The sequence below is a fragment of the Ursus maritimus genome, unplaced genomic scaffold, assembly GCF_017311325.1.
Source record: "Ursus maritimus isolate PB19 unplaced genomic scaffold, ASM1731132v1 scaffold_4, whole genome shotgun sequence".
Taxonomy (NCBI): domain Eukaryota; kingdom Metazoa; phylum Chordata; class Mammalia; order Carnivora; family Ursidae; genus Ursus; species Ursus maritimus.
Window position 1 is genome coordinate 62359947 of NW_024426552.1, and position 27843 is coordinate 62387789.

Sequence of the window (27843 nt, forward strand, 5' to 3'; positions counted from 1 at the left end):
CCGCCCAGAGAAACTCGGCCGCAGGCCCGAGCTTGGGGGCGGGGAGGCGGAGTAGCGCGCGGCCATCTTTGTGCGGGGCGGCCGTCTGCCCACGTGGTGCAGCGCCCACGGCCATGTTTGTGCGGGGCTGCGCTTCCGCCGGCGCGGAAGCGGGGACTCCGCAGTGGGTTGCGGGCCATGGAGCGGTGGGCGCGCCCGCAGGTCCGGCTGTGGCTGCTGTTGCTATTACTGCCTCCAGTGCCGGGCCGCCAGAAGGAGTCAGGTGCGCTCCGGGCAGGGCAGAGCCTGCCGCCGGGCTCCGGGTCTGATTCCGGTCTGGAGGGGCTCTCCCGCCCCCCTGGCTCCCCGGTGCGGCGGGCGGCCAGCTGATGCTGTGCCCGATGGAGAGCAAAGCTGGGCAGAGGGCACGGGGGAGCCTTGGAGCGGAGAGTGAGAGCGTCTGGTGGCTGGCGCTGCTTTTACTGACCAGGACCCTGGAGAGTAACCCGTCTTTCGGGATTTGGATGGTGGGGAAGAGAGGGAATTGTGTCATCTACAGCGGGTGTCGCCTGCGCTTGGTTACACCGCTCCTCCCTAAAACACACTGGCGGTAATTCGTGTGCGTGCGTGTGTATGTCTGTGGTTCTTGGTGAATTACCAGAGAGATGAAGGGAGAATTAATGTCTGTGGCTTTTAACTGAGCCTCTTTATAAAAGTTCACTTTGATTAGAAAAACGTGAGAATACGTGTCACCAGTTTATTCATAGCTTTCTGAGTGCCAGGCTTGGGTATTTTCCAATTTCTTGGACACCTGACAGCCCGAATAGAAGCCGACTTGACATGAGTGCTGGAGAGTTACAGAATGAAACCTTCCTGGCGTTTCGTTTCCACCAGTGGAATGGGAAGGGGTGTGAAAAAGTTTTGGCCGTCTGTTGGTTCTGCATGCCTGCTGCTAGCAAATGACAATGCTCAGGGTATTTTGTTAACTCTCATTTACTTCACTTCTTGAAGGTTCAAAATGGAAAGTATTTATTGACCAAATTAACAGGTCTTTGGAGAATTATGAACCATGTTCAAGTCAAAATTGCAGCTGCTACCATGGGTGAGTTCTTTGATGTGTCTTTGAGAGTTTAGTGCTTGTCACAAGAAGTCCCCTAAAATCCCCAAGAGACCTTGGTTACAGTGATCAGAGGGCCAAGCGTGCCTTGATAAAAGACAAGTTTCCTGCGGTGGGTTTCCTATTTCTAGGGAACAAAAATGTACTAGGATAGAAGAGCCCCAGGTGGTGTCAGCAAGTCTACTTCTTGGAGTTAGCTACACATACTTGTTTGTGTTCCCCGCTGGACTGAAAGCTTCTTGAGGTCAAGGCCTAGGTCTTAATCAGTGTTGCAATTCTGGTGCTGGCCCTCAGTAAGTACTCAGTAGATATTGTCGGAGAAATGATCAGATTTATAAATGAACCTAATCATAAGGTTCTTGGTTATTTTTAAAGTATGCAAATTATGGCTGAGAGGTGGTGTGGTAGAAAGATTACTTTCGGGTTCTAGTTGCAGATCTCCCACTAATTATCCCTGCTGCAAGTCACTTAACTTCTCTGGATCTCAGATTCCTCATCAGTTAAATAACAGGGTCCTTCAGTTCCTCATTGTGTTATTCTATGACTCCTCAAAAAATTCACCTAATGCTTATGATACTTACTGAAAACTATGTACTGAACTTTAAAAGGGATACAAAATAGTGTAATTTCTGGTTACTGCTGTCAGGCTATTAGAGTCTGTGAGCTGAGTGGGGACCAGACAGACCAGAACAAGGGAGTCAGTCTGAGACCAAGGACATCAGACAGTGTCAGACTGTTAGGCATAGATCATTACCTTCTGTGGGATTCAGAGAAGGGGAGGTCAGTGGGACTGCGGTGACTTGGAGGACGTGTGTTGTGTGAGTATCGAAGGAGGAATGTGCATCAGGCAGAGGAGCGGCAATCCAGATGGAGCGAGGAAGAAGAGAAATTGACTTGCTTTTTCCTCTTTGTGGCTTTGTTGTTTTTGGTTTAGATTACCTATGTGCTTTGGGGGGAAACGTTGCTCATTCCTGCCCTCTATTCTTTCCCTGGTTTACTCTGTTTTCTAATACTAAATCGAAACCCACAGATAGGAAGTAGGTGAAATGGTACCACTTTCTTGACCTGCTTTTCTTGATGATTCACATTCTTTCCCAGGGTCATAGATGAAGATCTGACTCCTTTCCGAGGAGGTATCTCCAGGAAGATGATGGCGGAGGTAGTCAGACGGAAACTAGGGACCCACTATCAGATCATTAAGAACAGATTATACCGAGAGAATGACTGCATGTTCCCTTCAAGGTAAGAATCATGAGGTAGATATATCTTCTGATCTTCTTATATATGGAGTTACTTGATACTGTTTTTGTAGAGAAGTTAATTAAACGAACTCACAGGTGAATCTCTGCTCACATTTCAGAGGGACTACAAAATAGTGACAAGCTTTTCTTACCTGGGGATTTTTCTTGCCAACTTCTGCCCCCCTTTCTCCTGTATTAAAGTCTGTCTCCTCTCTCTTCTTAGGGCTTAGGCACATCACTGGTTGTACTGGCTATGGCTCTGCCCTGCTCGTCTTTCCCCAAGTATAGAAGCTGAGGGCACAGGCTCATGAGACCTGGCAGGAACGAGCTGGGCTCAAGGAGGAGAAGCATTGAGTGTTTATCATGGCTCAAGTATTGTTCTAGATACTGAATATTTGAAGAAAGGTGGCGGAAAGACAAGAGTAACTGGGGCTGCAGATTACACAGCCTACACTAGCCAGGAATTCAAGTCTGAGAGTTGAGGTATCATATCGGTGGGCTGAGGGCTGGGGGCGATTACGGAGGGTCATGGACTGAGCCTGGAAGTTGGGTTTAGGTAGCATTATATGTTTATACAACAAGTGAGAAACCTCCCTTTTAGGAGTCTTTTTTTTTTTTTTTTAACTCAAATCTTTATAAAATTACAAAGTACAAAACTTAGAGATCATGGTATTCCCCTGCCTAAGATCTTTGTAAACAATCTCTATTCTGTCATTAAAAGTAACGTACCCCTTCCCCTACTCATGGTCACATGCTCTCACTCACTCTCAAATAAATAAATAAAACTTTTTTTTTTAAGATTGTATTTATTTATGAGAGAGAGAGAGCACGCACAAGAGGCGGGAGGAGCAGAGGGAGAAGGAGAAGCAGACTCCTTGCTGAGCAGGGAGCCCAACACGGGACTGGATCCTCGGACCTCGAGATCATGATCTGAGCTGAAGGCAGCCGCTTAACCAACTGAGCCACCCAGGCACCCCATAAATAAAATCTTTAAAAAAAAAAAAAGTAAATGAGCAGTATTGCAAATAACATCTATCCATATGGACATAATTTTTAAAAAATATTTAATTTATTTATTTGACAGAGAGAGAGAGAGCTCACAGCAGGGGGAGTGGCGGGCAGAGGGAGAGGGAGAAGCAGGCTCCCCATGGAACAGGGAGCCCAATGTGGGGCTGGATCCCAGGACCCTAGGATCATGACCTGAGCCGAAAGCAGATGCTTAACTGAGTGAGCCACCCAGGCACCCCAGGAATTTTTCTTAATAACAACTTTATTACAAGTTACTACATTTTCATTGTTAAAAATATGTAAAAACAACAACAAAAAAGAAAATGAAGATCACTTAATATCCTACTACCTCAAAGTAATCACAATTACATTTTTGTTATCAAATGTCAGGGGCAAATAAGGTGGTAGTGGGCAAAATTATTGAGGTATTTTATTTTATTCTTTTAAAGATTTTTTTATTTGAGAGTGAGTGAGAGAGTGCATGAACATGAGTGGGGGCGGGCAGAGGGAGAGGGAGAAGCAGACTTCCCGCTGAGCAGAGAGTCCTGTCACTGAGCAGGGAGTCCTGTCTCAGGGCTTGATCCCAGGACCCTGAGATCATGACCTGAGCCAAAGGTAGACACTTAACCAACTGAGCCACCTAGGTGCCCCTATTGAGGTATTTTAAATAGACATTTGTTTCATTATTTGGGACAATAACAGACTTCACAGGTTATGAGTGTAGAGGAATTTCTGATTTCTACAAATGAGAACGAAAGTATGAGTATAGACATTGTTAGACTTTGAAAGCTTAACTAATATTTACTAGTTAGCTGAACAATCTCCAGATGAAATTAAATACTTTCAAAGTTTCTGAAAGGCACATACCTCAGAACATTTTGGTCAGAATCATGAGCTCTTAGAAATGTCCTTAAGGGAGCACAGGACCTTTCACTGACAATAAAAATGTCTGTAACTCTAATGCATGGAAAGTTCCCTATCTCAACTACATACACAACTAAGGAAACAGAGTTGAGCAAAAAAGAAACAAAATGAAATATTCAGAACCAGTATCCTTAATGAAATGGATACAGTTGAATAATATCTCAGATTCCCGTCTAGCCAAAAACAGTGTCTTTCTAGTCAAGATACTTTTAATTCACCCAGTTGGAGAAGCCTGTATGACATTTAAAAATTTTTATTCTGAATAAAGTAAAATGTAAATTCAGCATTTCAAGGATGAGCTGAGAGATTTTGCTGAACCAGAGCACCATCTAATTAAATGACTGGAGACATGTCATTTCAAAGATGGTGGAGAATGGTATTTTTAAAATAATAACTTTAGTGAGGTATGGCTGACATAAACTGCACATACTTAAAGTATACAACTTGATAAGTTTATGTTCATTATCTTTTTTAAAAATTAATTTATTCTTAATTGAAGTATAGTTAATATACAATATTATATTAATTTCAAGTATACAACATAGTGCTATGTTGTGATATACATAGTATTCCACATGTATATGCATTACATGATACATGTGGTTACTGCCTGTCACCATACAAAGTGATTACAGTATTATCGAGTATATTCCCTATGACTTTTTATTGAAGCATACTGACACACAATGTTACCTTAGTTTCAGGTGTACAACACAGTGATTCTGGACAACTCTGTATGCCATGCTATGGTCACAAGTGTAGTTTCTGTCTTTAACCATACAACACTATTATAGTACTGTATCCCCTATGCTGTACTTTTTAGCCTATTCCGTAATTGGAAGCCGTCGCTCCTACTCTCCTTCACACATTTTGCCCATCCCCTTACCCCCTTTCGCTTTGGCAACCATCAGTTTGTTCTCTATATTTATGGATCTGTTTCTACTTTTCGTTTATTCATTTGTTTTGTTTTGTTTTATTTTCTAGGTTCCACATATAAGTGAAATCATGTGGATTTATTTATTTATTTATTTATTAAGTCTTCTTGGTATATGGTATTTGTCTTTCTCTGTCTGAATTATTTCACTTAGCATAATACCCTCTGGGTCCATCCATTTGTCACAAATGCCAAGATCTCATTCTTTCTTATGGCTGATTAATATCCCATGACATATATATATATATACACATATATATATATATGTATATATATATGTGTATATATATATCACATCTTTATCTATTTATCTATTGATGGACACTTAGGTTGCTACCATATGTAGACTATTGTAAATAATGCTGCAGTAAACATAGGGGTGTCTATATCTTTTCAAATTAGTGTTTTTGTTTTCTTTCGATAAATACCCCTAAAAGCAGAATTACCAAATCATAAGGTATTTCTATTTTTAATTTTTTGGGTGGACCGCCATACTGTTTTCCACAGTGGCTGCACCAATTTGCATTCCCACCAACAGTGCATGAGGGTTCTCTTCTCTTCACATTCTTGCCGACATTTGTTTTTTCTTGTCTCATAATAGCCGTTCTGACTGGGTGTGAGGTGATGATGTCTCATTATGGTTTTGATTTGCATTTCCCTGATGATTAGTGATGCTGAATATCTTTTCATGTGTCTGTTGACCATCTATACATCTTCTTTGGAATATGTTTATTCATGTCCTCTGCCCATTTTTTCATTGGATTTTTTTGTTTTTTGGTGTTGAGTTATATGAGTTCTTTATATATTTTTTGTATTTACCCTTTACCAGATATTATCATTTGCAAATATCTTCTTCCATTTAGTATGTAGCCTTTTTGTTTTGTTGTTTCCTTCACTGTATGAAAGCTTTTTAGTTTGATGTAGTCCCAGTTGTTTATTTTTGCTTTTGTTGCCCTTGTCTGAAGAGACAGATCTAAAAAGATATTGCTAAGACTAACATACAAGAGTTTACTGCCTGTTTTCTTTTAGGAGTTTTATGGTTCCAGGCCTTGCACTTAGGTCTTTAATCCATTTTGAGTTTGGTTTTGTATATGGTGTAAGAAAGTGGTACAGTTTCATTCTTCTGCATGTAGCTGTCCAGTTTTCCCAACATCATTTACTGAAGAGGCTATTTTTTCTCCATTGTGTGTTCTTGCCTCCTCTGTCATAGATTAATTGACCATACAAGTGTGGGTTTATTTCTGGGCTCTCTGTTCTGTTCTAGTGATCTATGTGTCCATTTTTGTGCCAAGCCATACCATTTTGATTATTATCGCTTTACAGTATAGTTTGAAACCTAGGATTATGATACCTCCAGCTTTGTTCTTCTTTCTCAAGATTGCTCTGGCTATCCAGAGTCATTTGTGGCTCCATACAAATTTTAGGATTATTTGTGCTAGTTCTGTGAAAAATGCTATTGGTATTTGGATAGAGGCATTGAATATATAGATTGCTTTTGGGAGCATGGGCATTTTATCAATATTAATTCTGCCAATCCATGAGTATGGTATACCTTTTCCATTTATTTGTATCATCTTAAATTTCTTCCATCAATGTCTTACAATTTTCAGAGTACGGGTCTTCTACCTCATTGGTTAAATTTATTACTAGGTATTTTATTTCTTTTTTTTTGGTATTTTATTCTTTTTGATGCAATGGCAATTTGATAAGTTTTCATGTGTGTATACATCAAGATAATGAACATATCTGTCACTCCCAAAAGTTTCCTTGTACCTCTTTGCAGTCCCTCTCCCCCACCCCTGTCTGCCATGCCATCCTTTTACCCCTGTCCTCTGGCATCCACCGATTTGCTTTTGGTCATTAGAGATCGTTTCCTAGGGTTTTATATAAATGGAATTATAAATGGAATTTACAGTATGTAAAAGAGTGCTATTTTGGAAGCTGAACATGAAAAAAATATTAAATGTTTTAGCTCTTAAATGTAAACGAACAGCAATAACATATTTTTTAACTTTTTAACCAGTTCTATTTATTTATTATCAAAGGACTTTTCCATGCACATGGTAAAACATTTAGGTAACCTCAAAATATATACAATGAAAAGGAAGATTCTCTACCACCTTCAACCCCTAGACCTGTAGTCCCTGAATCCTCCTCTCAAAAGACAACCACGATTACAAGTTTCTTGTATATCCTTCCAGAAATAGTTTGTGGATAAGCAGTTGTCTACTCTTCAACAAATTAGAACGTGCTGTATCTTCTGTTCTTCAACTTAATTTTCTTTTCCATATAACTGTACATTTTGAAATTGTTCCTTACGAGTTTATAGGGTACACCTCATCTTTCATGGCTGTACAGTAATCCATTGTATGGACTTCTTTATTCAGCCCTCTGTCAATGGACATTTAAATGTCTTCACCACTCCCCTTTGAATTTTGACAAATGCAAACAATGCTGCAGTGAACATCTTTGTACTTATACCTTTGAGTACTCATGTAGTTATATCTACAGGCTAAATTCCTAGAAATAGGGTTAAGTAGGCCAATTAATGTGTTTTTAAAATCTTTATAAATAGAAGCAAACTGTCCTCCAAAGGAATCGTGCCTTTTTTCTTTCTTTCTTTTTTTTTTTTTTACATTTTTTTTTTCTTTTAAGCAATCTCTGTACCCAACATGGGGATCAAACTCAACAACCCCAAGATCAGTCATGTGCTCTCCTGAGCCAGCCAGCCACCCCAAAGTTGTGCCTATTTTCACTTCCCCCACCATTGTATCACATGCTCAGAATACACCTCATACTCTCAGCAATACTGTGTATTATTGGACTCTGATCTTTGGCAATCTGATTAGGGAAGACTAGCATCTAGCTTCAGCACTTTTTTTTTGTCATAGCAAAACTTTGTTTTAAATTTTTTTTAATTGAAATATATTTGACATATAATATTGTATAAATTTAAGGTATACAACATGTTGATCTGATCCATTTATATATTATAACATGACTGCCTTGGTAGTGATAATTAACACCTCTATCATATTATATAATTATCCTCTCTTTTTTAGTAGTTGAATAATTAAGGTCTAGTCTCTTAGCAAGTTTGATTATAATACAGTTTGTTGTCTGTATTCACTACACTGTGCATGAGATCTCTAGGGCTTATTTACTACTTGTTGTAAGTTTGTAACCTTAAACACCATTTGTCCCAGCCCCTCACCCCCCACCCCCTGGCAACCACCATTTCTTTCTCGGTTTTTACAAGTTTGGCTTTTGGGGCATTTCTTTAATATGGTTGAGCATCTTTTCTTTTGTTTATGAATCACTGATATTTTTTGCACTAACCTCCCTATATATAAATCAATATTTTAAGTCAGCCATTTCTATGCTGCTGGAAAATTTTGGTCGAACCTTGGAATGCTGCCCCCAGGATAGTGCTGGTCAGAACCTCAAAGGATGGGGGCAGAAGAGCTAAGCTGCCAGTGTATCCTCTCGTTCCAGAAATCCTCTGAGGATTCCTGGAGAGTCTAACCAGAAAGCTGTACAGGCATACCTTATTCTATTATTGCTTCACTTTTATTGTATTTTGCAGATACTGCATTTTTTTTTTTTTTAAGAAATTGAAGGTTTGTGGCAACCCTGTGTCAAACAAGTGTATTGGTGCCATTTTTCTAATAGCATTTGTTCACTTCATGTCTCTGTGTCACATTTTGGTGATTCTTTCAATATTTCAAACTTTATTATTATTATATTTGTTATGGTAATCTGTGGTCAGTGATTACAATGCACTGAAAGTTCAGATGATTGTTAGCATTTTTTAGCAATAAAGTATCTTTAATTAAGATATACATGTTGGTTTTTTTAGACATAATACTATTATTGAACACTTCATGGATGCCAGTATAGTATAAATAATTTTTGTATGAACTTAGAAACCAAAAAATTCATTTGACTTGCTTTATTGTGATATATACTTTATTGTGGTGATCTGGAACCAAACCTGCAGTATCTCTGAAGAATGCCTGTATGACAGTCTTCATGATTGTGTACATAACACTCCTTTTCTGGCGTGCAAAACTGATTTTGATAGTATTCTGTACTCAAGTTGAAGGCAATAAAAGTTGTCCTATCTTTCCTCCTAAATTATGAGACTGATTATGGTGGAAATAAAAAAAAAGTCTTTGTGAGAAGCAAAGCCCAAGGGACACAGTTAGAAAATTAGCTTCTTCCGGGGTGCCTGGGTGGCACAGCGGTTAAGTGTCTGCCTTCGGCTCAGGGTGTGATCCCGGCGTTATGGGATCGAGACCCACATCAGGCTCCTCCACTATGAGCCTGCTTCTTCCTCTCCCACTCCCCCTGCTTGTGTTCCCTCTCTCGCTGGCTGTTTCTATCTCTGTCGAATAAATAATAAATAAAATCTTTAAAAAAAAAAAAAAGAAAATTAGCTTCTTCCAGTTGCTATCAAAATCTGCATCTTGCTTTCTAATTAAACAAAAGGGGAAATTAAAAAAAAAAACTAGGAATAGATAGAGGAGAGGTGGTAGGAGTAGCAATAATACATCCTTCAAACTTTTGATCTGGTTGGAAAATTTCACTGAGTGTTGTAAGCTGGAGCAGGTTAACTAGGAAAGATGACTTGCACAATATAAAAGAGTAGAAAAGTCCTTTCAGAAGCATTGCTTTCAGGAATCTTTACAGTGGGCTGATAATTTGGACACTGGCTTTCAAAGTGGGAATGGGACCCTGTTTTGTCCTATAGCAGGCACTAGTCTGGTGAATTTGTGGTATTTCTGGTTGGCAGATGTAGTGGTGTTGAACACTTTATTTTGGAAGTTATCGGGCAGCTTCCGGACATGGAAATGGTGATCAATGTACGAGATTATCCTCAGGTTCCTAAATGGATGGAGCCTGCCATTCCAGTCTTCTCCTTCAGTAAGGTAAGTAGAGGAAGAGCTGTATGGTGAGATGGAGGGTGGTCCTCTAGAGTATGAGTAGATGATTGTCCTGTGACAGAGTCTGATGGGTGATGGTGAGGATGAGACCTGGTTTCCAGGAATTGGTCTGTGTCCTTCTTAGCTTCACAGTGGCTGAGCAATAGGACTGAGGAGATGGGTAATGTGAGTAAGATTGCTTAAGTGTCTATAGGGCTAGGGATGAAGGTAGGGAATGATGGAGGCCTGAAGAACCAATAGGACATTGAAGGCAAGGTTCAGAGAGTCTACAGAGCATGCGAGAAGGTGGCTCAAGATAGCTCATGGGCTTGGAGTCAGGGAACACCTTTGTTAAAAAATATTTGTTGAGCTCGTATATATATAGTCCTATCTGTCCTGTCTGTCAGTCTATCCGAGGGGCTCAGGATGGCTAACAGTGAAACTAAAGGTGGTAGATATCTCCACACAGTTTGTGCCTAAGCAGTGCGTTGAGGGGATAGGCCTGGTGTATCCAAGAGGGGTATGTGAGAGAGTGATCTTTGGGTCTAGTTATGGAGGAATAGGAGTACTAGCTCACTCCTGTGGACTTGGAGAACTTGGGACAGTTAATATCTTCTCAGTGTTCAGGTTCTTGCAAATGTGTATTGGCAGGGATGGGTCTTGGTTCCTGAGACTAGGCTTGAACACATTTGGGAGGAGGCCTCAAAGAGAATGGACAGAAGAGTCTATGGGGGAAGAACAGGTTTAGGAAAACCCTATGGACTTTGAGAAAAGGAACACCATCTCTGATTTGGTTTCTCCAAAGAGGGACCTTTTATCCATACTTTTTCTTTATCACAGTTTACTTTCTCTCTAGACTTATTTCCTGTGTTGCAAGTGGGCTGAGGCCACATTGGTGTTGCATTTCCCATGGTCTAGTCTCATTTCTCAAAAGTGCTTGGTCTCGCTGTTTATCATAAAACCCTCCCAGAGGAAGAGATAGCGGCTCCCATGTACGTCAGTAAGGACTTTATGTTTGTTATTTATTTGTTGTTTTGGTGGATGATAAAGTCTGACCATCAGTATACAAACTTTCTTTTCATCTTTACTTCTCTCCTTTTTTAAAAAAATTTTAAACCAGTGACTCCTAGTCCCTAGAGAGGGATTTTAGTCTTTCAACTTTATAGGAATTGTTCAGCTTCTGTTGAGCACCCATCAAGTCTGAGCTGCTTGATGAATCACATACCATTTTTTTTTAGAGTATTTGAGAAAAGGTGAACAGCATATTGCATGTGTAATTCCAGTGAGGAAACCAAAGAGTTAGAGGTCTGTCAGTGGCCAGAATTTTAACAGAAGTAACCATAAAAAGGGGAACAAATGGTTTTAAACTTTTTTCAAAAGATGTGGGATAATATCCTTTTCCCCATCCTGCCCATCAGCACTTTCTAGTCCTGATCAACAAATAACCAAGAATTTATTGACCATCCAGTGTGAGCGCCACAGTACCACAGTATTAGGTAATACTAATTAACACTTATCGAGTACTTACCATGTACCAAACACTGGTCTAAACTTGTCACATGTACTAACTCATTTAGTATTCGAAACAAAGCCCATTAGATAGATAATGTTATTGGTATTATTTCTCCCATCATAAAGATAACTGAGGCATAGAAAAATTAAGTAACTTGCCTGGAGTTGGAAAGAGGTAGAATCAGCATTCAAACTCAGATGTTCTGTTTCAGGAGCCCATGCTCTTAACCATTGCACTGGGATTCTTGTTCTCAAAAGACCCATTTAGGAAATAACCAGGAACTGGTAAGACAGTATACACTACAAGTGTAATAGCAGTTAAAAGATGAGAGAGCTATATGATCATTCAGATTTAGGTATTTTATTTCCATAAACTAAAAACCCTAACAGTGTAATAATGTCCTCTAGAAAAACAGAACTTTGGGTAACTGGAAAAATTGACTTTTAATGAGATTTCAAATTCTGGGATTCAGTGAGTCCATGAATTTTAACCCATGGTCATTTTTGCATTTTAATGTCTAGAGTGTAGACTTTGCAGACTAGGGGAAATAGATGTTTGGCAATGTTAACACTAGAGCAAGACTTCTGTCCAGATCCTGTGGCGTGAGTGTAATTTGCATCTTCTCTCTCTGTTCTGAGACTGATTTTGAACAACCTTTCTGTTTCTGTTGAAGACATCAGAGTACCATGATATCATGTATCCTGCTTGGACATTCTGGGAAGGGGGACCCGCTGTCTGGCCAATTTATCCTACAGGTCTTGGACGGTGGGACCTCTTCAGAGAAGATCTTGTAAGGTAGGTCCTTTAGAGAGGTTTTCTTTGTCCTTGTTTGTAGGTCTTGTTGAAATAAACAGTAGCGTATACATAATTATTTACTTTAAAATGACTAACTTTTAAGTTAAAAATAAAAGAAAAACTGCTTAACCATTTTGTATGTGTATAAGCACTTTTGTATGTGTATAAAATACTCACATATCCATAGGAAAAGAGCAGAAGAACCTACCCAAAATTATCAGCAGTGCCTTGTGTAAAGGATTATAGGAGCCCTTTCCTTTCTTCTTTAAATTTTTCTGTATTTTTAAGACTCTCCAAATAAGAGTGAATTCCTTTCATAATTAGAAAAAAAAAATGAATGACCATGTTGTGAGGGAGAATAGAGAATTACTTGGAGGAACATCAATGTACTTTATAATTTAGAGCAAAGTCCTTGAGGTGGGGTTGCGGAGGGCATAAATGTCCTGGAGGTGTCTCAAGTACAGGCTTATTCTGGGTCCTCCCGATTCACTACTGAGACTGCCTGGGCCTGTTGACTCGATCTGCTATCATTTCAGAATTTAGATTGTCCAGGCCATCCAAGTTGTGGGTATTTCTTACCTGGCTACGTTTCACATTAATGCTTCAATCAACATTGGTACCTAATTAGCATAATTCTGGAAATATGGTCTTTATAGGTCTTCTCTCAGGTATTGGGAAAGCAAAAATTTAATTCAACTTTATTTCCACAAATATCTATCACCTGTACCACACGTGGCTGGAGATTCAAAGAGGGTGAAAAGAATGTCCCTTTCCTGGAGAAATGGGTAGGGCTGCAGTCCTTAGTGGCAGTTAGAGCCACTGGGTAAAGAACGAGTCTATTATCCTGTAGGTGTATTTTGAAAATTATTTTTTTTAGGATTTTATTTATTTGAGAGAGAGAAGGAGTGAGGGAGAGAAAGAGAGAGTGCACAAGCTAGGGGAGGGAGACAGACAAGCAGCCTCCCTTCTGAGCACAGAGCTCAATGTGGGACCTTGATCCTAGGACCCTGAGATCATGACCTGATGAGCCAAAGTCAGATGCTTAACTGACTGAGCCACCCAGGAGCCCCCAAAATTATTTTTTTTTTAAGAGACCTTGGTCTCATACTTCGTAGAACTAGAACTGGAAATTGTCCTTTTCAACTCTTTATTTCAGGGATGAGGGAAGGAAGGCCCAGAGAAATTGAGTGACTTGGTTAAGGTCAGGAGCCAATCTAGGCCTGAAGTCCAGGTGTCCACACTACCAGTTAACCTTACCTATGCTCTCCAGATATTGAGACCATCATTTCCCATGTAGCTTTTTGTTTTGAACGTAATTTTGAAAGGGAAAAATAAAAAGGTCTTTAACCAAATTTTCTTTAGGTTATTCTTGGCCTTAATTATCTAATCCTTTTTTTTGTCAGGTAGTTGCAAATACCCTTTTCACATTCTTCCTTCTTCTTGTAGCTCTTTTTTGACCTGCTCTACATCTACTTTTTTTTCTTTAAGAGAGAGAGAGTGTGAGCTGGGTGGGGGAAGGGGCAGGAGGAGAGGGAGAGAATCTTTTTTTTTTTTTTTTAAAGATTTTATTTATTTATTCGACAGAGAGAGAGAGACAGCCAGCGAGAGAGGGAACACAAGCAGGGGGAGTGGGAGAGGAAGAAGCAGGCTCCCAGCGGAGAAGCCTGATGTGGGGCTCGATCCCAGGACTCCGGGATCACGCCCTGAGCCGAAGGCAGACGCTTTAACCGCTGTGCCACCCAGGCGCCCCAGAGGGAGAGAATCTTAAGCAGGTTTTGTGCTGAGTGTGGGGCCTGACAAGGGGCTTGGTCTCACAACCCTGAGATCATGACTTGAGCCGAAATCAAAAGTTGGACACTCAACCGACTGAGCTACCCAGGCGCCCCCTACTTTGTTTCTTAAATCTTTAAAAACAATCTTTTTTCTGATTATGAAACCTGTACATGCTCATAAAAATGTATGTCTAACATCGGCAGTTTTCCCACCGACTTGTCAGTGTCTTAGAAATCTTTCCATGTCAGTACCTATGAAGCTATCTCATTATTTTATCAGTCACATGATATTCTTTTGTGTGGATAATAATTTACCTCATTATTTTCTATGATAGACTTTTAGGCCACATATGTAATATATGCACAATTTTTTCTTTTCTGGACTATTTGAGAGTATGCTGCACACCTTATGACCCTGACATCTTAATACGTTAGTGTGTATTTCCCAAGAGCAAGAATTTTCTCTTTTATAACCATGCTGCAATGATCAAATTCAGGAAACAATATTGGTACAACATTTAATTATGCCAATAATGTCCTATGTGGCACATTCTACCTCCAGTACAGGATACAATCCAGGCTCGTGTGTTGCATTTAGTGGTCATGTCTGTTTAGTCTCCTTTGATCTGGAACAGCTCTTTGGTCTGTCTTTCTCTTTCATAACATTAACATTTTGAAGAATGCAGCCTGTACATTTTATAGAATGTTCTTCAGTTTGGTTTTGTCTGTTTCCTCATGATTAGATTCAGTTTATGCGTCCCGGGCCTGAATACTTACCTAAGTAATTTACATAATCCACACGTCTTCGGAGATGTTAATTTTGATCACCTGGTCAAGGTGTTGCCAATTCCTCCACTGTGTAGTTTCTGTGCCCCCCCCCCACCTTGTAAACTACTAAGCAATTTTTAGGGAGATGTATTATGTTTTAAAATCCAAGCTTATAAGAACATATTCTTCTTTTAATATCTTTCCTTCTTATTTTTCAACTGAATTTATTTATGGGGTGCCTGGGTGGCTCAGTTGGTTAAGCATCTGCCTTCAGCTCAGGTTATGATCTCAGGGTCTTGGGATCCAGCCCTGAATAAGGCTCCCTGCTCAGCGGGGAGTCTGCCTCTCCCTGTCTCTCTGCCCCTTCTTCTCCTCCCCCACGCGTGCGTGTGCGCGTGCTCTCCCTTTCTCTCTCAAATAAATAAATAAAATCTTTAAATAAAAGTATGATCATAAAATTACAATTTTATTTTTTAGAGCCCTCCATCTAGAAGCTCTAGCCATGTGATTTAATTTCTTAATTTGAAACTTTAATAATCTGCCTGTTTATCTGCATTGATGCCTGCCTGCTATTTTTGTATTTTTCTAATCTTTTGGGAATTTGTCCTCATTGACTTACTTCTCACTCTGTAGAAGAACTCAGTGTTTCTGTAGATTTAAAGATTCCTGTCTCTGCTGTCACGGAGTGGTTATAAAAGAGGTCTGAGTCAGCACCAGGGTGCCACTTTGAACCCTCGCCTGGGGAAAAAAGCCCTAACATAGGTCTTTTGAGGGGCAGGTAGGTGGATAGGAAGAATGAGGAAGAGGGAAAACAGAGATGGTACAAGTCTGTGTATATTAAATCCAGCCTTCCCAGGGACCGAGGACATTCATACTAAAAATTTCAGTATAAACTGATACTTTTTTGTTAGGTAGTTTAGCAGTATATATCAAAATATAAAATGTGTATATCTTTGACCCAGCCATTTCACTTCTAGAATTTATCCCGAAGAGTTAATTAGACAAGTATGTAAAGATGGATACAGGAAGATGCTCACTACTGTGTTGTTTCTTAAAGCAGAACGTTGGAAACTTCTTAAAAGCCCATGAATAAGTAATGAAGTGAATTATGATGTGGCTATAAAATGGAATATTGTGCATGAGTGCAAAGTAAAGGAACTCGGGCTTCAAACTCTGTCTCTTATTAGCTATGTGACTCTGGAAAAACTGCTTAGCGCCTCAAGAACCTCACCTGTAAAGTAGGGGTAATAAAACCCACCTCAAGAGGTTGTAAGAATGAGTATATATATATATATATATATATATACACACACATATATGTATATACATGATCTCTGTTATGTAGAGCAAGGTTTCTCAATATTGGTAGTATTGACATCTTGGGCTGGATCATTCTTTGCTGTAGGGGGCTTCCCTGTGCATTGCAGGATATTTAGCATCCTTGGTCTTAATGTCACTAAATGCCAGTAGCAGTCCCCCACTAATGACAATCAAAAATGTCTATAGTCATGGCCACATGTCTTCTGGGAGAAAGGGGCAAAATCACCACCAGTTGAGAACCACTGATATGGAGAGATGATTGGAAGGAAATTCTTCACAGAAACATTAAATTGCTACAAGTGGGATTGGGAAGGTTCCAGATGATTTTTTTCCACTTTTACTTTATGCTTTTCCATTAGAATTTTCTATAATGAGGATATATCATTTTTTCTGCTAAAAAAAAATCTCATAAAACAAAAATAACCCAGGGTTATGGTGTTTCTGTTTTGGTGGGGGGGGCGGCGTATGGGGCACAGCAGTAGATAGTTCAGGCCTTGGACTAGAGAATCCGGTAAAGATGGTCCAGGAAGAAAGAGCTATAGGATGGGTCAGGAAAATGAGCAATGCTCTCAGCTGAGAGAAAATGACTAATGTGACATTTATGTATCTAACAGTATCTCTACCTAACAAGTTTATACCCTAAGTCTCTCCATTATGGTAAATAGCACACCAATCCCTCATTAACTCCAGTTCAGCCCTTCCCCTCCTTTTTCAGAGGAAGACAATGGGCAACTTCTGTGTAGGGTTCCTACGAAGGAAGTTAAGAATGATGTATCTGTGAGCTAGCAGTTTCAGCAAGGAAAGCTGGTCATGGTAATGTGTACTGAGAACCGAGTTTCAGGGACTTTGATGGAGCACTTAGTACAGTCTCGAGAATATCAGGGTGCTTTGCAACATCAGACAAATTTCTGGTGATACTGCTTATGCATCAAAAAAAAAATGAAGTCAAGAAGTGGTTTGTTTTCTTGCCTTTAATTCAATTTCTGATATTTTCTGCAGTTCTCTTTGCCTTTTAAATTTATCAATAGCAGTACTCTACTTAAAGTAGAGAAGAAATCCTCGTTGTATTGCATTTAACAGCTCTAAACATGTCATTTAGAGCTTGGGAAATTTTTTAAAAATTTTATTTGTTTATTTATTTAGAGAGTGCGTGTGCATGTGCCTGAGCAGGGGGAGGGACAGAGGGAGAGAGAGAATCTCAAGCCAACTTCCCGCTGAATGAGAAGCCTGATGTGGGGCTCAGTCTCAGGACCCCGAGATCGCGACCTGAGTTGAAATCAAGGGTTGATGCTTAACTGACTGAGCCACCCAGGTACCCTGGGAACTTTTCTTTCAGTGTTGTTAACTTATTAATGGAGCAATGGACTGTAGATATTATTGACTAGCACCTCCAAAGGAGTGAAGTAACAACAAGGGAATATAATGTCATTCAGGGCTTTTTCTTTTGAGAGCCTGGGTAAGACTTATTTAAAAATGTGACGTTCTGAACTAATCTTCAGAAATGGTTAGAACACATCCTCATATAGTTAAGAGAAAAACATAGAAACTAACTGAAATCTAATTTTAGGTCAGCAGCACAGTGGCCATGGAAAAAGAAAAATTCTACAGCATATTTCCGAGGATCAAGGTGACTGTATTTCTGATATTTTACAAAGATATTTGTAAGATTCAAGTTATTTCGAGGGTGTGAAGAACTGTAGTTCAAGGAGAAAGCTAGGATAACTAAGAAGTAAACGTAGAATCATAGAATTTTAGACTAGAGAAGAACTCAAAGTATTTGCCCAAATCAGTCTTTTTTTTTTTTTTTAAAGAGAGTGCCATTTTGGGTTTCTTTTTTTGGGGGGGGGGGGGGGAAGGTGGGGAGAGGGAGAGGGAGAGGCTCTTAAGGCCCTACACCCAGCACAGAGCCTGACTCAGGGCTTTATCTCATGACCCTGAGATTATGACCTGAGCCCAAATCAAGAGGCAGACACTTAACTGACTGAGCCACCCAGGCGCACCTTGCCCAAATCACTCTTAATTGAACTGAAATTGAAAGAATTTCATCTAGTCATTCAACAGGTAATAACAGAGTGCCGTGAGTGTGTTAGGTATCAAATATATGTTGAAGAGAACAGCTGAGTTGTCCTCTTGCCTGAGAGATGATAGTTTTCTACAGTGATCTTCTGACCTGGCCCTCTGCTAGTCACTCAGCTAGTTATTGGCATTGCAGGAACCATTACCAGTTGTCCTGACTGCCTTTTTCATGAGGCCATGTGGCTGCCAAATAGTGGTGGAAAGCACAGATTGAGACTGGTGGAAATGGAAAGGGAAGCAGGGGAGGAAGGAGAGGGAAATGCTGGACAGGGACCCTCTCCATCTTGCTCAGACCTACATCCCCAGTGCCAAGAACAGTACCTAGCATGCAGATACATGATGAATATCTGCTGTACAGATGAACAGAACAGGGAGAAGGCTTTTGTCCTTTTCCTGGTCAGTCCTTGTCAGAGATCACACATTCTATTTACTTGGGCAGTGAACTTGAGGATGCAGACAGGCCCAGCAGCCACTGCTTACTGGTCCTTATCAACTTCTCTGATTCTCAGATCTTGAAATCCTAGCTTCTTAACTTGGGACCTGTGTGTGGACTTGAAGAGTTCTAGGACTTCTTATAAATTATATGGGGATGTGGACACTTTTCTAGAGAGTGGTCCACAGGAAGTCCAGGACCCCTCAAATGTCAAGACCATCTGCTACTTGGACCATAACTAGGAGTTTTTCTACATATAATCTTCAGGTTTTTAAGCCCTTTAGTTTTCTTTTTAATTTAAATATTGTGCTGGACTGTACAGAACACAGACAACAAAGGTCAGGTAGCTATTTTGGGGAGGGGTAGAATACCTAGTCACACAGCTGTGGCTACTAATGATTATAGAGGCCACGTGAACCCTGCTGAAAGGGAACTCATTACCTGGGATATGTCTGTACTGCCCAGAACAACATAATCTTAAAGATTAGACGCAAGCAAAAAAGGGCCCAATATTCCCCATCTCTGAAGGGTACAGGAGGGAGCAACCAGGAACATCTGTACTCTGCAGGGCCCAGTAACCCCCATCTCTGCTATTAAAATAACCAATGAATTATCCGTCTGTGTGTACAGTCATTGCATTGGTCTGATTACTGCTTACCTTTCAGAGACTAGGAACAGTATTATCGTGTGGGACACATTGTTTTATGACACATGTTTCTTTTATAGGACAAGTCCAGAACGAGATCCTCTCATTCTTCTATCTCGGAAAAATCCAAAACTTGTTGATGCAGAATACACCAAAAACCAGGCCTGGAAATCTATGAAAGTAATCACCAATCATCTGAATAGAACCATAGCAGTGAACATTCTTGCTCAAAGAACATTGCCACCTTAGGTTTCCTCTCAGCAGTCGATGAATGTAGAGAAAGTTCCACAAACTTATATGTATTAGCATATATGTAAATTATTCTTTTCCAAACTCACATTGCTTTTCTGGGCCGTATTATAAGTAGTATTTTTTACCACTTTGAAGGTTTAAACCAGAGGACATCAGCGTTTTATGGACACCAACCCCTGGTTTAAACAAGTGGTTCTCAACTCTGACTATACAGTCCAATCAGAGAGCTTAAGAAAATGAATCAAATGAATCAGAGTCTCCGGGGATGGGGTCCAGGCGTCTTCATTTGTTTAAAAATAAGGATTTACATTTCAAAATGAATAAAGGATATGTAACTGAAGTATTATAATTCAATGCCAGGACTAAGGATTAGGTGAACAGGTAAAATCAGGTCAGGAGGAGGAAGTGGGGGATTCAGAGAGGTGAATTGTAAGGTGCAGCCAGCAATGACTGGCTCCTTCAGGTTGGAGTTCATCTCTGTCCTCTTAACTCTATGACTTCTTGCCTTATTCAAAGAACTTTAAGCCCTAAATGTCCTCATTTGAAATTTCCATGTACCATATGAAGATGGTAAGAAAAAATGTTTTAAACTTCTTGTGGGAAAACTAAGCATATCTGAGTTGTATTATTTGATAGTTTTAATCAAACAGGAGCAAAAGGTTAAGAAATTTGTTGAAAAACAAAAATATGAAAAATGTATCCATTCAGCACAGCTTCTACTGTGGGAAGCTGTGAAAGCAAACAAGACTTATTGCCCTCATTAAGACATTTACCAGCTGGCAGGGTAGCTGGAATACAGATGCGGTCTCAAACTCAAATGCCTCTGGGAGCCACAGGAGTGAGCAGGAGAGAGAGAGCTAGAGGTCCAGTCATTGCTGCCAAGGGAATAGAGCCCAGTTTACCAGAACTTCCTTTTTCTTTTTATAAGAAAACTTGGAAATCTGGATTTTTGTAGGAAATATCTTACCACCTGTGAATGTTGGCAATGGTTTGCATTTTTATTTTTAAATACTTTGTATCCCCAACAAAATCTGTGTGTGGGTTACACCTCCAAGCCCACCAGCCACCACCTGTAACATCCTGGATGTATAATTTACACAGAGTGAAACATGCTGCAGGTTAGGACCTCTAAGTTCAGAGAAGGATCCAAATGGCCCTGGGAGCTTAAACTCTAAAATCAGACAGGCCCTGGGTTAAAACCCTTGCTCCTCTCCTCAGGTCCACATTGCCCTGAGCAAGTCTCCCAACTTTTCAAGGCCTTGGCTTCTTCGTCTATAAAATGAGATAATAATGTCTCTGAATGTGTTTATTCAGGACACTCAAATGAGGTCATGTTGATGGAATGCTTAATGCTTGCTGCATGTTGGTCTTCAGTAAATATCACCACTCTCAATACTAACAACTTCCTTTTCACTTAAAGGATACCTTAGGGAAGCCAGCTGCTAAGGATGTCCATCTTGTGGATCACTGCAAATACAAGTAAGACTTCAGGACTCCTGACTCTTGGCTTCCCTGTCGCATTTGGAATAGCTTCATTTGAGGGGAGAACTTCAATACTAGGGCCCAGCTGGGGCTTATCAAAGTCCTGTTCATTCATTTGGTGGTTGTTTACCGAGACCATGCTGTGTGGACGAGGCTCTCACCTGAGTTCTGTGGGAACTGCAGAGACAATGATAATAATGGTCCCTGCCTCTATAGACCTTGCTGCTAGTAAGCAAAGTGGTGGGACTCCCTCTCTCCACACCCATCCAGCCAAGAACTGAAGTTAGATGAAGTGTTTTTCAGGTTCATTAGGGTTTATGTTTCAAAATGAATAAAGCATATGTAACTGAAATAATATAATTCAATGCCAGGAATAAGGATTAGGTGAACAGGTAAAACCAGGTCAGGAGGAAGAAGTGAGGGGATTCAGAGAAGTGAATGCTGATTACACTGCACAGTGGGAAGTATAGGGTAGAAGCAACTCTAGCTGGAGATGGGTGCATAAGAAATGCTGAAAAGAAAATGTTCTAAGATAGCTTTTTCCCAGAGGGTGTTTCTTTGAAGATTGATTATGTATTCCTAGCTCTCCTCTCCTGACTTCAGAAGAAGAGGGAACAGGGACCAACGGAGGCTTTTGGTGGGATACCTTATGGGAGAAATAAGGTTTTGGGGAGCCATGACTCGTTAGAGACATTAGGCCCAGGAAAACTTATAGGAAAGCATAAGGTACTGTCTCCATCTGAGCATTGTATCTCTGTCTAGCACCCAGCTTGTGGCCCTATCTAGCTCTGTCTGGAGAAAGAATCCTCCTTTCCCCCTCACCCTGACATTCCCTGGAAAAGTCAGTAGCCCCTGGAAACGTACAGGGACATGCAGATGTGTCCTGGAAAGCTGAAAATAGGAAGGGAGAGGTGAGGGGTCATAAAAGGAGAGAAGCAGAGGAGGGAATAGGAAGAAAAAGATATTTGTGGCAGCAGACGAAGAGTATCAAGTATATTTTGCTCTTTCTTTCCCAGGTATCTGTTTAATTTTCGAGGCGTAGCTGCAAGTTTCCGCTTCAAACACCTCTTCCTGTGTCGTTCACTTGTTTTCCATGTTGGTGATGAGTGGCTGGAATTCTTCTATCCACAGCTGAAGCCGTGGGTTCACTATATCCCAGTCAAAACAGATCTCTCCAATGTCCAGTGAGTGGCTCTCCCCCAAGCAGAGTGCCTAATGACTCCCACAGTCTGCCTCTAAGGCCCCGGCCATTTAAGACATTTACTACTGATGACTTTTTCCCGTGAAAGCTTTTTTTCCTTACTTGGTTTGCATATATAGCGTCACTATTCAACTAGGCTATAAGTGAGATTTAATTTGAGAAAGTGCTGTAACGCTAGTTTGAAATGTAACACTCAGTACACAGTAGAAAAGCTCTTATCTCTCAAAGACTAAAGATAAGGATAGTAGATGTTGTTATATTGTCAAAGGGACTTTCAGATACAACGTGAGAACTGACCCCAGTGAAGCTGAGGCAAATTTTCTCACATGATGGGAAGAACTAAGAAGAGATACGGAAAAGGGCCAGAAAAGTAAACCCAGTGCCCTTTTCTAGGGGCAGGAGCAGGAGACAGAAGGGAAATTTTTCTTCACTATTGATTTTTGATGTGTATCATTGAACATTTCTCTGTTTTCTCAAGTATGTCCCAAATCTACAACAGGTTGCCTTTAGCCTGTGTGTGGGCTTTTGTTGTTGTTGTTTTTGTTGTTTTGGTCCCGTGAGGACTCTAATATCTTTGCTTTAAAAAAGAAATAATACGTTATCTACCTATCTAGAGATTAACCATAGATCTCAGTCTGTGGTCTTTCTTTCTTTTTTCTTTTTCTCTTTTCAAATTTAAGGAACTGTTTTTATTTTTATTTTTTAAATTTTGTTAGTTAACATATAGTGTAGTATTTGGTTTCTGGAGTAGAATTTAGTGATTTATCACTTACATACACCACCCGGTGCTCATCACAACAAGTGCCCTCTTTAATACCCATCACCCATCTAGTCCATCCCCCACCTGCCTCCCTCCATCACCCCTCTGTTCTCTGTCGTTAGGAGTCACTTGTGGTTTGTTTCTCTCTCTCCATTTTTACTTTTCCCCCTTCCCATATGTCCGTCTGTTTTCTTTTTTAAATTCCACATATGAGTGATATCATATGGTGTTTGTCTTTCTCTGACTGACTTATTTCACTTAGCATAATACAGTCTAGCTCCATCCACATCGTTACAAATGGCAAGATTTCATTCTTTTTGATGGCTGAATAATACTCCATTATATAACCCTTTATATATATATATATACACACACACACACACACACACACACACACCATGACTTCTATATCCATTCATCAGTTGATGGACATTTGGGCTGTCTCCATAGTTTGGCTATTGTTGATAATGCTGCTATAAACATTGGGGTGCAGCTACCCCTTCAAATCGGTATTTTTGTATCCTTTGGGTAAATACCTGGTATGCAATTGCTAGGTTATAGGGTAATTCTGTTTTTAACTTTTTGAGGAACCTCCATACTGTTTTCCAGAGTGGCTGCACGATCTTGCATTCTCACCAACAGTGCAAGAGGGTTCCCCTTTCTCCAAATCCTTGCCAACACCTGTTGTTTCTTGTGTTGTTAATTTTAGCCATTCTGACAGGTGTGAGGTATCTTATCATGGGTTTGATTTGTATTTCCCTGATTATGAGTGATGTTGAGCATATTTGCATGTGTCTGTTAGCCATCTGGATGTCTTCTTTGGAAAAGAGTTTATTTGTGTCTTCTGCCATTTCTTAACTGGATTATTTTTTGGGGGGGTGTTAAGTTTGGTAAGTTCTTTATAGATATTTGATACTAACCCTTTGTCATTTGCAAATATCTTCACCCATTCCATCGGCTGCCTTTTAGTTTTGTTGATGGTTTCCTTTGCTGTGCAGAAGCTTTTTATCTTGATGAAGTCCCAATAGTTCATTTTTGCTTTTGTTTCCCTTGCCTCCGGCAACATGTGTAATAAGAAGTTGCTACAGCCAAGGTCAAAGAGGTCACTGCCTGTGTTCTCCTCTAGGATTTTGATGGATTCCTGTCTCACATTTAGGTCTTTCATCCATTTTGAATTTATTTTTGTGTATGCTGTAACGAATTGGTCCAGTTTCATTCTTCTGCATGTGCTGTCCAATTTTCCCAATACCATTTGTTGAAGAGACTGTCTTTTTTCCATTGGCTATCCTTTCCTGCTTTGTTGAAGATTAGTTGACCATATAGTTATGGGTCCATTTCTGGGTTCTCTATTCCATTCCATTGATCTATTTGTCTATTTTTGTGCCAGTATATATAAATGGTGTTTCTTTCTTAGTTTGGTCTATATTTCAGAGTCTAATAATTCTTTCAATTTTAGGGAGTTGTTGCATTTTGTGAAAGCAAATGATGATGTGGCTCAAGAAATTGCTGAGAGGTAAGCTCTGTTCATTTTCCTTTTCTATTTTACTTTATCATCTCCATTTTGCCCCAGCTAAAGGTATATGAATATTGTTATCTTGGTGATATCTGGATTTCATCCTCACTATACAGAGGTAATCAGAATTAAAGCTGTCCAGGAGGAAAACACACATTCACATATGTCCCAAACCCATCCTTTATAGAAGTAGATGAAATCTTTGAGGTAATTAAACAAGTTCACAATTTCTGAGCATTCCCAGAATTTTTGAGCATTCACTCCTTATGTGTTTGTTTTTAAGAAAACAAATATGAAGTTTTATTGCTAAGTGCATGTGTGTGGATAGGATGGCTGTTGGCTCTGAGAATCAAGAGTTAATTCATATAAAGCATAAACATTCTGAACAGTGCTTGACACAAGGAGAGCAGTCACATGTAAGCTATTAGTATTATTTAATGCTGTGCTTTAAATGTTCTTGTTAATCTTGTCTCTAGGGGAAGCCAGTTTATTATGAACCATTTGCAGATGGAAGATGTCACCTGTTACTGGGAGAGCCTGTTGACTGAATACTCTAAATTCCTGTCCTATAATGTAACAAGAAGGAAAGGCTATGATCAGATTATTCCCAAAATTTTGAAAACTGAACTCTAGTAGTCATCATCGGACCACATTCCTCTCTGGCAGCAGCTCTCAGATATCCTGTGGTGAGAAGCTTACCATGAGTGTGGCGCCTATACCTTGAATACTGTTATCAAGCCAAATATCTGGTTTTCCTTATCATGCTGCACCCAGAGCAACTCTCGAGAAAGATCCAGAATGTGTATAATACAGACATGAAGCAGCTCAACGCTTTGGCTGAATAAGGACCAGAAATCATGAGATGTGGGTTTTGAACCCAATTCTACTTTTTATTTTCTTAAGACCAATCACAGCTTGTGCCTCAGATCATCCATACATGTATGTCCATCACTGTGAAACTGACTGTGTCTGTGGGATGATACTTTGTCCCATTACGTGGAGCAGAAAATTAATAATTTGAACTAGTACAGCTCATCACCGCAATTCTGCAGTTATTCTAGGTTTGATCTCTGTTTGATCTCTGTCACTGTATTTTAATGTAGGAAGCCCTGTAGGGTTTGTGAAAAATACTTGGGGATCATTTCCTGAAAGGTCTAAGGAAGCAGTAGATGTACCATGCAACGATGTGGTAGTTATCTTTTTTAAAGCGTGAGCTTTTTGGTACTCAGGAGCTTTCTATAATGTTACATAAAAAGGGGCCAATTGCATGAGTAATTATTGCAGTTGGATTTCAAGTTCCCCTTTTGTGCCTTCACACACTTGTTTTTATGGTCTCTATTTAAAAAAAAGAGACAAAAACCTCTTAATAAATTTAGGAAGTAGTCCTCACTCTTTAAAGGAATTGTGCTTAAAGCAGCAGCTCTTCCTCACTCCTTGCACACCCTTAATATTTTTCCTCTTCAAATTGGCAGCAGTCCATATCCTCAGAGGTGTGCAGGGACCTCAAGGAGTCTTCACCTATGAAATGTTACACTGGGAGTTTAGACCATCCAACTTGAGCACTTACTTATGTTGGAGATATTTCAGTGCAAATCCATATTGGAGTACTTCCTTTCCCCTTTTTTCCCTTTTTGAAAAACACAGTTAGATAGTAGTTTAATCTCTCAGGATCCTCTCCCTAACACAGTCAAAAATGAAGAAAACTTTTTAGATAAAAACCCATAGAGTCTGATGACTTAGAACCAACCTTGTCCCTTAGGCCCAACTTTTCCACATTGAAATCAACTCTTTTCCTTTGCTTAAGAACTGTTCAGTATTAGTTGGTTTCAAAGTTAGTAAATGTGAGGTTCAGTCATATCAAATCAGGGATTTTATTCCATTGGTGAGAAATGTATTTGGCTTTTTAAACTTCCTTCCACAAAAGTTTAAGTCTACGGGCTTTCTTAGAGGAGTTGAATATCCTTAGTAAGATCATTGCCTAGAATAAGGCAGACATTGAAAGTTAGCTGTTTTGTTTCTGAGTATTAAAAATTCACGGGGACCATGTGTTTAGGTGCCAGAAGTCTAGCGATAAGCAGTCTGGATTTCAGAGATGTACTGTAGTTTTGCCTTGTTGGTATGAGGCCCCAGTAGATGTTCTCTTTCTCTCTGTGTTTTAATTTTCCTGTCACTGAACTAGAAACAGAATTTTCTGTCCTTTGGATTAGGAGCTGAAACTGCATTTCCCTGGGAATTTCCCATTTTGCTTCAAGTTCCAGCTCAAGCATCCCATCTCTGAATCTTTTCTTTCATTCCTCTGGGCAGTTAGGGGCTATCATAAAACTTTGCTCATGCCTATTATATCACATCACATTGCACTGTAATTATTTGACTATTACTGCTATTGTTCTGTGGGCTTCTTGATGGGTGGGAATCACGTTTTACTCATCTTGATGTCTCTACTATCCAGTACAGTGCCTCGCACAGAGTAGATATAAAGAATTATTGGAAGAATGAATGGGTGGATGGATGGATGGATGGATGGATGGATGGACAGATGGATGGAGGCAGTTGAATTGACTAGATCCTATTTACAGATAGATTAGCCATTGGCTCCTAAGGGGGACAGGACAAGACCGTAAGAATTGGATCAGTGCAGATTCTTATCTGCTCTTTGAATAGTCAATAAGGGCATCTTTGTATTTAAATTCAGGAAATGTTATTCAGATTTTATACTTATCTGTTTACCACAATGTAGGTGGTATGAGGATGGTGTGTAAAGATATGAAAAATGTATGTTTTTGAAAATAATTTTTATCCCCATAACTGTTGAAGGTTGTTGTTGTTTGTTGTTAACACTGGCTAGGTCCTGGGGTGCCTGAGTGGTTCAGTCAGTTGAACATCCAGCTCTTGGTTTTGGCTCAGGTCATGATCTCAGGGTCATGAGATTGAGACCCACGTCGGGCTCTGTGCTCAGTGTGGAATCTGCTTGAGATTCTCTGCCTCTCCCTGTTCCTAAGCACCCCCAGCACTCACACACACTCTCTCTCAAATAAATGAATAAATAAAATCTTTAAAAACAAAACCGAACAAAAACACTAGCTAGTTCCCACGCTTACCTTTCCTCCTGAAGGCCATACTTTCCTTAGAAAGAAAGAAAAGTATAGTTTATTTGAATGAAGTGGGATACATGGGTAACACAAGT

General features: G+C 39.9%; 1 protein-coding gene across 2 annotated transcripts; it reads left to right on the forward strand.

The window, feature by feature from the left end:
* The first annotated feature begins 118 nt into the window (after positions 1-118).
* On the forward strand, positions 119-27469 carry POGLUT1 (protein O-glucosyltransferase 1). Of its 2 annotated transcripts, XM_008708260.2 has the most exons (11): positions 119-262; positions 991-1081; positions 2195-2338; positions 9999-10134; positions 12315-12436; positions 17864-17923; positions 19532-19631; positions 21124-21182; positions 22202-22369; positions 24603-24659; positions 25136-27469. In XM_008708260.2, the coding sequence occupies exons 1-11, from the start codon at positions 178-180 to the stop codon at positions 25290-25292; spliced, it is 1179 nt and encodes a 392-aa protein (XP_008706482.2). In that variant the 5' UTR covers positions 119-177; the 3' UTR covers positions 25293-27469. The 2 variants fall into 2 exon arrangements, with proteins under 2 accessions (XP_008706482.2, XP_040477230.1); XM_040621296.1 differs by lacking the exon at positions 22202-22369.
* The last annotated feature ends 374 nt before the right edge of the window (positions 27470-27843 follow it).

What these genes read in the sequence shown, in the direction of transcription:
- POGLUT1 (XM_008708260.2), top strand. Translation starts at nt 178, where the DNA reads ATGGAGCGGTGGGCGCGCCCGCAGGTCCGGCTGTGGCTGCTGTTGCTA. An exon ending in GACTGCATGTTCCCTTCAAG is followed by an intron (nt 2,339 to 9,998) that starts GTAAGAATCATG and finishes TCTGGTTGGCAG; the next exon opens with ATGTAGTGGTGTTGAACACT. An exon ending in GCATATTTCCGAGGATCAAG is followed by an intron (nt 17,924 to 19,531) that starts GTGACTGTATTT and finishes TTTCTTTTATAG; the next exon opens with GACAAGTCCAGAACGAGATC.